This window comes from Podarcis muralis, chromosome 5 (genome assembly GCF_964188315.1).
Source record: "Podarcis muralis chromosome 5, rPodMur119.hap1.1, whole genome shotgun sequence".
Classification (NCBI taxonomy): Eukaryota; Metazoa; Chordata; class Lepidosauria; order Squamata; family Lacertidae; genus Podarcis; species Podarcis muralis.
In genome coordinates this window covers 42588129-42599976 of record NC_135659.1, presented here as the reverse complement: position 1 = coordinate 42599976, position 11848 = coordinate 42588129, and the positions used below count along the sequence as shown (strand labels likewise).

Genomic DNA, 11848 nt, shown 5'->3' with positions numbered 1-11848 from the left:
CATCTTTTGACATTCTCCTCTGCCCCTGCCCCTGTGAGTAACAGCAATATGCACTCCCAGACAGCCAAATTGCCACTTTTAACTATTTTCATGGAAAACACTTTGCAGACTCAGTTTTCACCTTGTTATCCAGCATGTTTATTAAAGAACAACAAAATTGTTTTTTTTTGAAAATAATAAAACCTGGGGAATATTCATTGTCCACCATACAACTCAAGAGTTCTATGCTTAACCCACCAATTTTACTATATTTAGAAGCACATTTAAACTCTGCCTTGGGGTTTGGCCCAACAATACAGAACAGAGATAATCTCAAGGTCATGGGATAATCTCAAGGTCATCCAATTCCTGGATGTGTCCGGGAAAACCCAGCTATATGGCAGCCCTAGATTACCCCTGGGGTCCCTTGCAACTCTGAAATTCTATGAGTCTATGAGTCTATGAATTGGTTTTGTAACAAAATTTTCGAAGCAACATTTTCTAATTTTATAAACATAGGCAGGAATTCCATTAGAGCAAGCAATGCCTTTTCTTCACTACAACCAGGACATAATAATATTGAAAATAGTGGGATGGGGGATAGACCGCCTGACCAAGAAGTGGGGGGATAGAATTTGGATCCTCACCAATGAAACAATATTATTTGCATACATACACGCCCCCGAGAATCATGGGAAATGGAGTTTACCCTTCAGAGAGCTACAATTCCCAGCAGCCTTAAGTTATAGTTGCCTGAATTCCTTGAGGGGGGAAATGTGAATTGAATGCACTTTTTTTAAAGGTACAGGCTGCAATCCTAACCTGCTTACTTGGGTGAAGTCCTAATCAATTCTGGCTTAACATATTTTGTATTAAGCCACAGGCGTGTTTCTGCCCCACAAACTAATCTGACTTTTAAAAGAAATGGCAATGCTATAAGATGGGTCCCTTAGCGAGAGAATGCGCATATCCTGTATGGCAGGGGAGACAATGCCAAACCCATCCTATATTCACGGCTTAATGTCTCATTCTTTGGAGCTCGGAAAGTGAACTTCTGAATTAGGGCAGTGAAGAAAAGAAAGAGCTCAGTCCTCGCCAACTGCTCTCCCAGACAAGCTCGCTTTCCTGGAAGAGAGGGAGAAAGAGACTTTTTCAGTGGAGAGCTTTTGCTACAGTAAACAGCTGCACAGTTTAAAACAACACTGAGAGAACAAATACTTTAAAACAGTATGTTGTTGCAAAATAAAGATAGAAATCAGTCCTCTGTATTCCCTAGTGAAGCAAATGGGAACACTGAACAAATATGATCATGGTTTTTGAGAATTTGGAATAGATACATTTCAATTAACATAAATTTCTCTCATATGTAGTTTTGGAGAATATTTCAATTTCATGTTTATTTTATCAGGAATCTCCCTAATCTGCATATAGCTTATCTAAGGGTGTGGCAAACAGAGTTAGTTGCTCAAGATCCAGATGGAAGTAGGTTTCTGTTCTAGGGCAGCTGAGAAAGGTCCCAGTAAATATTCCCTAAAAAAATCCAAACTGCTTGCTTACTGGGTGGAGAGGGGGGGGGGAAATATATCAACACCATTTCGTGTAACATCCCACCTCCCATGGCAGCCATTTTGTGACATGCACACAGAGCACTTCCTCAAAATCCCAAATGTGACCACTGGTCCCAATAGGGTGGTAACCTCAGCAATACACAAGGCTCTCAGCAACCAGATCACCATCATATTGTCACTGTTGCAGTTCTGATGAGCAGCCCATGAACTTTTTTACCTGCAGAGAATGGCAAGAACGCTTCCCTTTTCATGAACTGATCATTTTCCAGGAAATGGCCAGGATTAAACTCATTAGGTGTTTCCCACTCATCCTTGTCAAACAGCACAGAGGTCAAATTGGCGAGCATTATGGTTCCCTGGCAAAGGAGAAGCAGAGAAGAAAGTAGATAAAAATGACAAGGCGCTTTCGAGTACAGTGGTACTTCGGGTTACAAACACCTTGTGTTACAAATACTTCAGGTTACAGACTCCACTAACAAGGAAGTAGTACCTCGGGTTGAGAACTTTACCTCAGGATGAGAACAGAAATCACACAGTAGTGGCGTGGTGGCAGCGGGAGGCCCCATTAGCTAAGGTGGTACCTCAGGTTAAGAACAGTTTCAGGTTAAGAACACACCTTCGGAATGAATTAAGTTCGTAACCAAAGGTACCACTGTATTCTCTTTGAAGTTATAGCAGTACTAAGCCATAATAATAATAATAATAATAATAATAATTTATTATTTATTATTTATACCCCACCCATCTATCCCCTGACAGAGCAAGGATATGTTCTGAAAGCAATATTTACTTCTCATTATTAAGTAATTCATCCAATGAAGTCCCACAAAAGCACAGTTCCAATATAGATTTTAAAAGACATTCAAAGTCAGGTTGGGAATCAATATGGTTTCCTCTCAAAGAAAAAGAAGAGAAGATAGTAGATTAAACTGGCAGAGAACTCTTTGTGTTTTTATCTGTGCAACTATCTACAGCAGTACTAAGCCTCCTGGATCCAAGTCCAACCATTCTTGCCTATTGCTCATGCTGGCTCAGGATGCTCATGCTGGCTCAGGATGGTAGACTTGAACAACATCTGGAGGACCTCATGTTGGCCAACCCTCATTTAGAACTCTGGCTTCAAGTTTTTGTATCTTGAAGGAAGAGGAAAGGAAAATAAGAATGGTATACACTGGTACCTCGGGTTACAGATGGTTCAAGTTACAGAGGCTTCAGGTTATAGACTTTGCTAACCCAGAAATCCTGAAGCAAAGTTCTTAACCTCGGGTTAAGAACTTTGCTTCAGGATGAGAACAGAAATCACACGGCAGAGGCGGGAGGCCCGCTTAGCTAAAATGGTGCTTCTGGTTAAGAACAGTTTCAGGTTAAGAACGCAGCTCCAGAACAAATTAAGCTCTTAACCCAAGGTACCATTGTATCATCTTAATACTTACTTTGGGAATATGAAACCCAGCGAGTGTAGTGTCCTTAGTTGTCATCCGGGGCACATTCGCAGGCACAATGTTGCTTATTCTTTGAATTTCATGAACAACCGCATTGGTATACGGCATGCTGTCCCTGTCATCCATTGCTGGCTGGCGAGACTGGCCAATCACAGAATCTATTTCTGCTTGGACTTTTGCTGCAGAGAAAAGAAAATCTGCTATCAATACAAGGAGAACAGACATAAACCAATATCGGCAAGGAAACTGCATCTTTATGTCCCACCACTGAGTACCCAGTAGATGGTGACAAGGGATAGACCCTCCTGAGTAGCGGTATCTCATTTGTGAAATTCCCTTCAACTGAAAAAGCACACAGGACTTTCACTAGTCAAGTTTCAGCAATGCCTTAAGACTTCATTCTTTTATTGAGGGGAATGTGTGTTTTCTGACGAGTCCACCTGAAGCTGCAGTATTCCGACTGTAATGAAAGGCAAATGAGTCAACTACAGCAGTGTTTCCCAACCTTGTGCCTCCAGCTGTTTTTGGACTACAATTCCCATCATCCCTTGCCACTGGTCTTGCTAGTCAGGGATGATGGGAGTTGTAGTTCAAAAACAGCTGGAGGCACAAGGTTGGGAAACACTGAACTACAGTTCTACCTTGAATTTCTGGGTATATGGCCATGTACAGCAGAGCCCAGCGCAGGGTTGTAGAAGTTGTTTCTGTTCCAGCAGAAAACAGATCCAGTGTTGATTGTAGGAGGCTTTCTTCATGGAAACTGGAAGGGGCATCCTCCTTAATGCAAAGAAAATGCACCAGGAAGTTCAGCAGTCATTAAAAACACCATCCTACTGCCAGACCCACATGGCAAGAGATCACCAGGGGATTCAGTGACTCTAATCCTGCCTCTAGGAAGGTCCAGTCAAGAGTCCTGTGACTCTCTGATGCTGGCATAAAGTTTGGGTTTGTTCTGGTCAATAATTCCTGGTCTGGGTTTATTCAGGCAACTGAATCCTTTGGTCATGAGATGCCTCCACTACAGTGATTCTTTTAGTCATGTCAACTGTGTGCTCTCACAAACCACCGACTAGTGGTGAAATCCCAGCAGTGAACAAGTGGGGTGGTGTCTCCCCACAAAATACATGACCTCATATTCTGTGCATGCAGAAATGTATTTTGTCTGAAGTCATAAATTCAACAGAAAGAATATGGTCAGGCACTAAGGACCATTCAGACAAGCCACATGACTAGTTCTGGTTTTTAATATTGCTTCTCTGCCTTCTACTACTATTTTGTTATTAAAGATACATACTTTTTTACCTCTTCATCTCTCACCTTGGCCATTTCATTTAGGTAGGCATCTATGAAGTCTCTGGGTTCAGATGGGTTCCAGTCTTCTTTGTGTTTTTCAATGATTTCTCTCACAAAGGATTTCACCTGCCCCCATTTTTTAAAAAGTGTCTGATGGGGCCCTGGCAAGTGCTTCATGACAGTAGGAAATACATCGTACAGCTGAGGAAACAAACACTAATATCGTATATGTGAAGGAAAAACCCTCTCAAAAAAGCATTCACATCATGTCGTTGTCATGGGAAAGGAGCTAGCAGTAATAAAGGCTGGTGTGCACAGGCTCAAAGATGGCAGACTCTCTTGGAACCTGAGCAAATATTGCACTCACCACTGCTTACGATGGTACCACATGGCAATGTCTTCACTTCTTGGTTAGAATGTACAGATTGCAAATCAAATGGCATCATTGTGGTTAGTTCTACAAACACAACTTGTAATTCACTGATTGACTTCCCAAGAAGATGATTACCATTTTGAAAATGGCATGTGCCAATTGCCTGCTGATGTCAAGAATATTCAGGGTTTCCCTTTGATGATGCCCATCTGCATGGGGCTTCCATTCACAGAACAGGTTTGTGTAGGATCAAGTCACACCCTGTTCACATACACAGAGATTTTATTCACAGTCACACATGTGACAGCCCTCCTATTAGTAATTTCATTCTCTCATTGCTGTTGGATCTCGTGATGCACTGTTTACATTCTATAGTGATAGGAGTGTGGGAACAGAACTCAGACACTGTACTAACATTCTATGTGCTTTTGTACTCTTTGTTCTCTGCTTTCAGACAGAGGAGACGTGTGTGAAGCTGCTGGTCACACTCAGCCATGTTTGTTGTTTCGATCTTTTGTAAATAAAGAAGCTTTTGCAATGACAAATACCTACAGCCTCACTTCTTTGCTGATACTCTGCTAATGCTAAGAGCGTGCCCACAGCTCCACTGGATGTGGGTCACTGGACACTTGCGTACGAGGAACAGATATACGCATACCTCAAGCCACTTAAAAACACAACCTCTGCTGTAATAAACAATTTCACAACCCACATTGCAATATTAAAGTCTTTAGTGCCTTGATAAAAAATGCTAGAAGGCAAAAGGATGAGTCAAGAGACTTGAATGAATAGTAAGGGAGAAAACAGGAATCAGAACATGAAGAAACAGGAGGACCCAAAGCAAATGATTGCACAGTCAGCAAGAATGTGAGAATGTGTCTGGAATCAAAGCAATTCTGTTGAACTCAAAGAAGACCTACCATACTCCAAAAACTTCCCTGAAGGTGGCTTGCCTCATCAAACAGGTGCAATAAATTATGGAAACGGCTGTCATGGTAATCAAAGCGGTCCCCAAAAGTGATGGAACAGATGATATTTGAAACAGCATTATTAATCTGAAAGTGAGGGTCAAATGGCTGCCCTGGAGAGGGAGAGAAAATGGTGCAGAAGGAATTAGGGTGCTTCTAGCTTCCATGTAACAAAAACAGAAGGCGGGGAAAGTGGTTGGATGTTGATGAGACAGGATTTGTTTTAGCTGAAGAAATCATTTCATATTAACATTATATCTTGTAATTTAACCTGGGACACTCAGGACTCTGAGGCCCATTTATATTTATTCTCCATAGGCAATGATTATTCTGCAGAATGGTGATATTGATCTGAGAGGCAGGAGGTCAGGAAAGGGCATTTTTGTAACAATGCCTGTCAAAAAGGATAAGGACCGTCCCCATCAGAGACAGTATAGAGACACACTGATATACCAAAACTATCAAAAATCTGCAGATATCCTAAAAACCCAACCTTTGCTCTGATTCTGTTCTAGTTCAGGGGATTTAGGGGCTTTTAGCTCCCATGGCAGGTTCCAACACAGAGCTTCACACTAGAACTTTTCTGCACCACAATGAGCCTCTGTGGAGCTTCCTATCAACACCCCCTTCGCCATCACAGGGTCATTCCAGTCCAAGCAGAGCTACATTTGTGTGAAGAAATAATGCCAGAAAGCTTCGCACCCTAGCTAATGAAGTTTTGACCTAGTTCATACAAAGTAGCAACTTAAGGTAAGTATCATAGGTGGGCCACAGGATTGTTGACTCTGGTTCTCACCTTTCTCAGCTTCTATTGCTTCGTTTAAGTAACGGCTTTCCTCCTGTATTCTTTCTTCTAAAGACCTTTTGCCCAAACCAAAGTTTCTGAGTGTTGATAAGGCAAATCGTCTTTGTTGTTTCCAGATGAGACCATTAGAGAAGACCAGTCCTAGATGGGAGGGAGTAATAAGTACGTAGAGCAAGTAAGTAGATTTAGCAATCCTGTTAATTCCAAGATGGACTCCTCTTTGCTTTCCATTATTCTGCTTGCCTGCTCATGACATTTGGAAAGACTGCAAGGCATTAGAAACTAGCCAATTTGTGCTGGTGGCTTTTATCTGGTTCTCTGAATTCTGCCGTTTGCTGTTACTGCTGTTTCATTGATGCTTTTTGTGTGTTTCACTGTTTGGGAAGAATTTTTAATACCAATTTTATTTTGTCCTGTGAAACACTGTGGGAACTCTCGATAGAAGAGCAGCATTAAAAAAATACTGACAGGTGACAAAGTCATGCAGTTAATATATTTTGTTCCTTCCTCTCCTTAAGCCACTCAGGCTTTCTTTTTTCCTGGAATTAACTGGTTTAGATTTAAAATGGGGGTCCCACTCTAGCCCCTGCTGTAATTATTCACACCCTTCCTTTCCTCGTGGTTAATAGATTTATTTTCTTTTTTATTTTTGTTTCATTTTGCTATGTTAACGTCATTATCCCTCCTTAGGTTGGCTTGTGAACTGTAGTCCTTTTTCAGGATTTGCCCTATAAGTAGATAAATGACTATGAAGAAGATATTACCTGTTCCTTTCATGCCTAAGCACTATTATTCCATCTCTACTAGTGATGGGACAGAAATTCAGTTCATCTTGAATTTAAATGTAACCTTACTTCAGTCTCACTTCCTGAAACAATGAGCAAACTGGAGTGTTACTGATGTGTAAGTGTTTCAAACTGAAGAATGGAAAAATGAAGAACTGATTGAAAGAAAAACCGACAGATTCCTCCATCCATAATAATGCCAGGTTCTTATTTACAAGCTGTTTATCTTCAGTACTCAATACTGAATTGTGAGTTCAGTTAATTTAAACAGTTTAGTAGGTATACTTTTATGACACAGCTTACTACTAGTAGTTTAAAGATGCAAGGAATGAAAATGCAGATTAAGGAAAGATCTAACAATGAGTCCTGAATATTTAAACTTGAGGAATAATCTAAAAGGTTCCCCAATCAATGCAGACCATTAAAAATAAAAAATAAAAAGGAATTATTTAATTATCTAAATAATTGACAACATTAAAAGAAACTTACCAGATGACCCAAACATTCCCTGGATACCAGGACTACTTGGTCGATCTACAAAGTTTTCACCCTGATGGACAAGAGCCTCTTTCACCAGATGCAATCCATTCACAACCACAAACCTCATGCTTCCAACCTGAAGACTGTAGACATTGCCGTATTTTTCTATAAGCTGGATGGAGATTGAGGAAGAATGTAAGAAATGATTTATCCTCTCTCTATATTATATGTTAATTTGTCTGCTTAGTGCTTCTTGAATGCCTATATGGAAGAAGGGAACTTCTTTGATTGCCATCAAATATATCAGGGACAACATAAATGCCAAAATGGTTTCCAGGGTCTGTACATGGACAGGCCCCCTCCATCCTCCACCTGCAATGTATTCACAAGAGTTGCTGCTTATTTGCATGTAGTAACTTTGCCTAGTCTACCACACAGAGTTGTTGCAAAGATAAAAGTGGGGAAGGTAGGACAAGGAGCAACAAAACATACAAACACACACAAAAAATACTCTGCCAACCACGGTAAGTGAAAGGCAGTTGTAAGATCCAGATTTGTTACAAATAACTGTAGAATAAAATAGATCCTCAAAGTTCAGAGGCAAAACACTTCTGGATACCATATTCTGGGGACAAACAAAAAGAAAGGCATTTTTCTTGGTGCCCCACATATGGGCTCCTCGCAGACATCAGGCTGACCTCTCTCAGAATCAGGATGCTAAACCTGGAAGCATCTCCACCTGCTTCTCCAGCCAGGGTCTTACACTCCTTTCCAGTGCAATGTAGGGGCATATTTTAGTAGTATGGCACCCTGAGAGTGACCAAAATCTGGCACACATAAATGGATCTTCACAATGATCGATCCTCTCAATTCTTTGCCCACTTGGCTCAGTGCCCTATGCCAGGGAACCACTTGCACCACCCCAAATCTGGCACAGCAGTGTAATATTTAATTTTTCCTTCATCCTTACCTTTTGTAATGAAATGTGAGGCTTCTTGAAATCCACATGTAGCATATTACCCAGCAAAGGAAGAAGCATGGGCCCTGGGGGGTAATTCCTTGGGTGAATATTTCTCTTGTAATCAGCAACAAGTAGAAATGTAGCCAGAAACACCAGAACGACCTGCAGGGACAAGGCCTCCCAGAGGACAGAGAGCAGCTGCAGCAGCATCTTCAAACCCACCTAGGTGTTCCTTTTCAGATTGGTCTGCTGTCTGCTGAGGGAAACCTGAATCTGATCCCACTAGAGCAGCCACACCTGTGTTCTTGGCTAATGCGCCTGTAGGAAATGAGAGCAAAGTCTGCCTATATTGCTGTACATCATGCCCATAAAGAGGCAGGAAATGACCTAATGAATGATTCCACCAAGCAGGAAAAAGAGAGTGGGGAAGAGCAGCAATCGGAATTAAAATATTTCCTTCCTATTTTCACTTCTTTGGAACAGCAAAGGTTAATTTCCTTCATGACAATTGTTCCTTGATCATTTGTCACCCCCTCCATGATGGCACCTTGGGCGGCCCGTCCCCCATCCCCCTTTCCTATGCCCCTGCTTTCATGTGGGCCCCATTGCCATTATAAGAGAACAAGGGAGGTGTTGATGGTATGCAATGCGGGTGAGAAATGGAGGACAAATGGCTGCAAACTACAAAAGCATGGACTTCTGCTGGGAGAGGTCACCCAGTCACTAAAATGTTGCTGTGGAAACCAGAGGCCCTAATGTGTTTGGGCCCAGAGTCACTTCTGAAACTATTTAAAGGTAAAGGTAAAGGTACCCCTGCCCGTACGGGCCAGTCTTGACAGACTCTGGGGTTGTGCGCCCATCTCACTTAAGAGGCCGGGGGCCAGCGCTGTCCGGAGACACTTCCGGGTCACGTGGCCAGCGTGACAAGCTGCATCTGGCGAGCCAGCGCAACACACGGAACACCGTTTACCTTCCCGCTGGTAAGCGGTCCCTATTTATCTACTTGCGCTGAAACTATTTAGGACACTACAAAATACCCATTTCACAGAAGAAATACTGAAGCTCAGAAATACTTCTTTCCAAAACAAAGCAAACCACTTACTCCCATGCAAATCAAATAAACCAGACCCTAAAAGCTCTAATAATAATAATAATAATCAGGAAATCCCCACTTCCAACCAAACAACATCAGAGGCTTGTACAGGAACTTTGTTGGGGGCCCCATATGTCGATTAACTTCAGGTGCATTGTTTATATAAGCTGTAAACCATATACACTGATAGGTCCTTTAAATTTTGAATTGTCTGTTGCCCAAGGGTTGATGGTTATGATTGTGTAAACATGTTGTCAATGGGATTTTTAATCTACTTTCCTGATCAGTTAGTTCCAAGGAGGAAATTAAATCTTTTGATTATACAAGAAAAGTAATACTTTTTTAAAAAAAATATACAGTAGATCTTCATTGCGTCTTTACGCTATATCATATCGAGGTCATTACTCAACCATAAGATATTACTACAAATAAACAAACTAAAATATGACAACAGAGTTAATATAAACAAAAGCAGCATTTGAATATTTAGTTGTCTTCCTCTTCTGTTACCTTCTTGCAAAATTTCTGGAAAACATAGGCAGGAATTCCAATAGAGCTAGATGTGGAGATGTGAGCACACCCTTTTCTATAAACAAACCAATGCCTTTTCCCACTGCAGCAAGAACAAGCTTGTGTTCTGTCAGGCTCAGACCCAGAAGCTCCTAAGGATCCACAGTTGTTGTTTTCAATTGATTTTTATTGACATTTTCTCGGAAAAAGTAAGAAATACATAATAACAAAACATGTATAACAAAACTTGGCTATGAACTTAGTCCTGGTACTACTGGCTGGTGCATATAAGACAAGAAGAGGTAAGGTGTAGAAAGAACAATCTGGAAAAGCAAGATCTAAGTGTTTAGGTATAACACGAGTGCATAATGGACATTGAAGATCTGTGGGGAGGACTGCTCCCTGTTGTCAGGAAACAAATTCAACAGTTGGAAATCCCGCAGCAACATGACTTACCAGCTGCTCTCTTCAGTGATGGGAACCAGTTAGAGCTGCACAGGAAGACCTATTCAGTAGGCTCTTTAGAAGAGAGCCAGAGGAAGCCCACAGTGTCTTGGGGCCCTGGCCTTGATTCTGACCTTCCTTTACAAAGGGTGAAAGCAAGCTATTTGTTCCCTCTCCCGAGAGGGGAGAGGGAGAAACAAACAAGACCTTTATTCCTGTTTTGAGCCAATGAGCAAACTGCAAGTTTTGGACACAAGCTGATAGAAACAGCCCAGGGTCCTAAAGACCTTCTGATTCCTGCTTTTCTATCCAGCTTCTTGTCTTGCTGTTCACTTTTCACAGCAACTGGGAAGCATCTGGCACAGGTATTCCCTTGAAGTTTTTTGTGCAAATAGTGGGTGGGTGGGTGGCAAAAGCAAAGTGTTCTGCTTAAGTCCAGGCACTCAAAGATCCCTATATAGCAAATTCTAAGTACAATGTACACATCTTTACTCAGATGTAATTCTCATGGGGCTTTTAATGGGGCTTTGTCTCAAGTAAATCAAATTATAGTAGTCAGGGTAGATTAAGAACAGTTGAAGCATCATAACTGTACTAAATAGTGCTGCTCCTTTGTTCTCCCTCCTTCCTCCCAATCAAATGAAACTTCCCTGGCTGGTTACTCAGAAGTACCGTATTTTTCGCACGATTGGACGCACCGGACCATAGGACGCACCTAGTTTTTTGGGGGGAAATAAATGAAACCCCCCCCCCTTTATTTCTGCCCCAAAAGCAGGTCAGGGAAACCGAACCAGGTCGAGGAACAGCGGGATAGTGGCGCTGCGCCTCCCTGCTGTCCCCCGAGCTTGTGGGGCTGGCTGATGTCTGCCTGGCGCGCGGGGCGCTCTGCTTCAGCGGGCCCCACCCGCCAGGCAGCAGGCTGCTATCCACAGCGTGGGGAGCCCTGCGGGGAACTCCTGCAGGGCTCCCCACGCTGCGGATGTCTGCCTGGCGCGAGGGGCGCTCTGCTTCAGGGCGCCCCACCCGCCAGGCAGCAGGCTGCTATCCGCAGTGTGGGGAGCCCTGTGGGGAACTCCTGCAAGGTTCCCCACGCTGCGGATGTGTTCCCGAAGCGCTGGGCGCTCTGCTTTCAGGGTGCCCGACGCTC

General features: G+C 42.5%; 1 protein-coding gene across 3 annotated transcripts; it reads right to left on the bottom strand.

The window, feature by feature from the left end:
- Positions 1-114: 114 nt before the first annotated feature.
- LOC114598920 (cytochrome P450 2J2-like) lies at positions 115-11169 on the bottom strand. 3 transcript variants are annotated; one of them, XM_077928695.1, is made up of 10 exons: positions 10714-11169; positions 8664-8972; positions 7703-7865; positions 6420-6569; positions 5576-5736; positions 4292-4483; positions 3631-3766; positions 2981-3168; positions 1765-1903; positions 115-1104 (listed from the first exon to the last, which is right to left on the bottom strand). In XM_077928695.1, exons 2-10 carry the CDS (start codon positions 8862-8864, stop codon positions 929-931), a joined length of 1506 nt encoding a protein of 501 aa, XP_077784821.1. In that variant the 5' UTR covers positions 8865-8972; positions 10714-11169; the 3' UTR covers positions 115-928. The 3 variants fall into 3 exon arrangements, with proteins under 3 accessions (XP_077784821.1, XP_077784822.1, XP_077784823.1); XM_077928696.1 differs by having other exon boundaries at positions 4307-4483; positions 10714-11160; XM_077928697.1 differs by lacking the exon at positions 8664-8972 and having other exon boundaries at positions 10714-11162.
- Between the last annotated feature and the right edge of the window lie 679 nt (positions 11170-11848).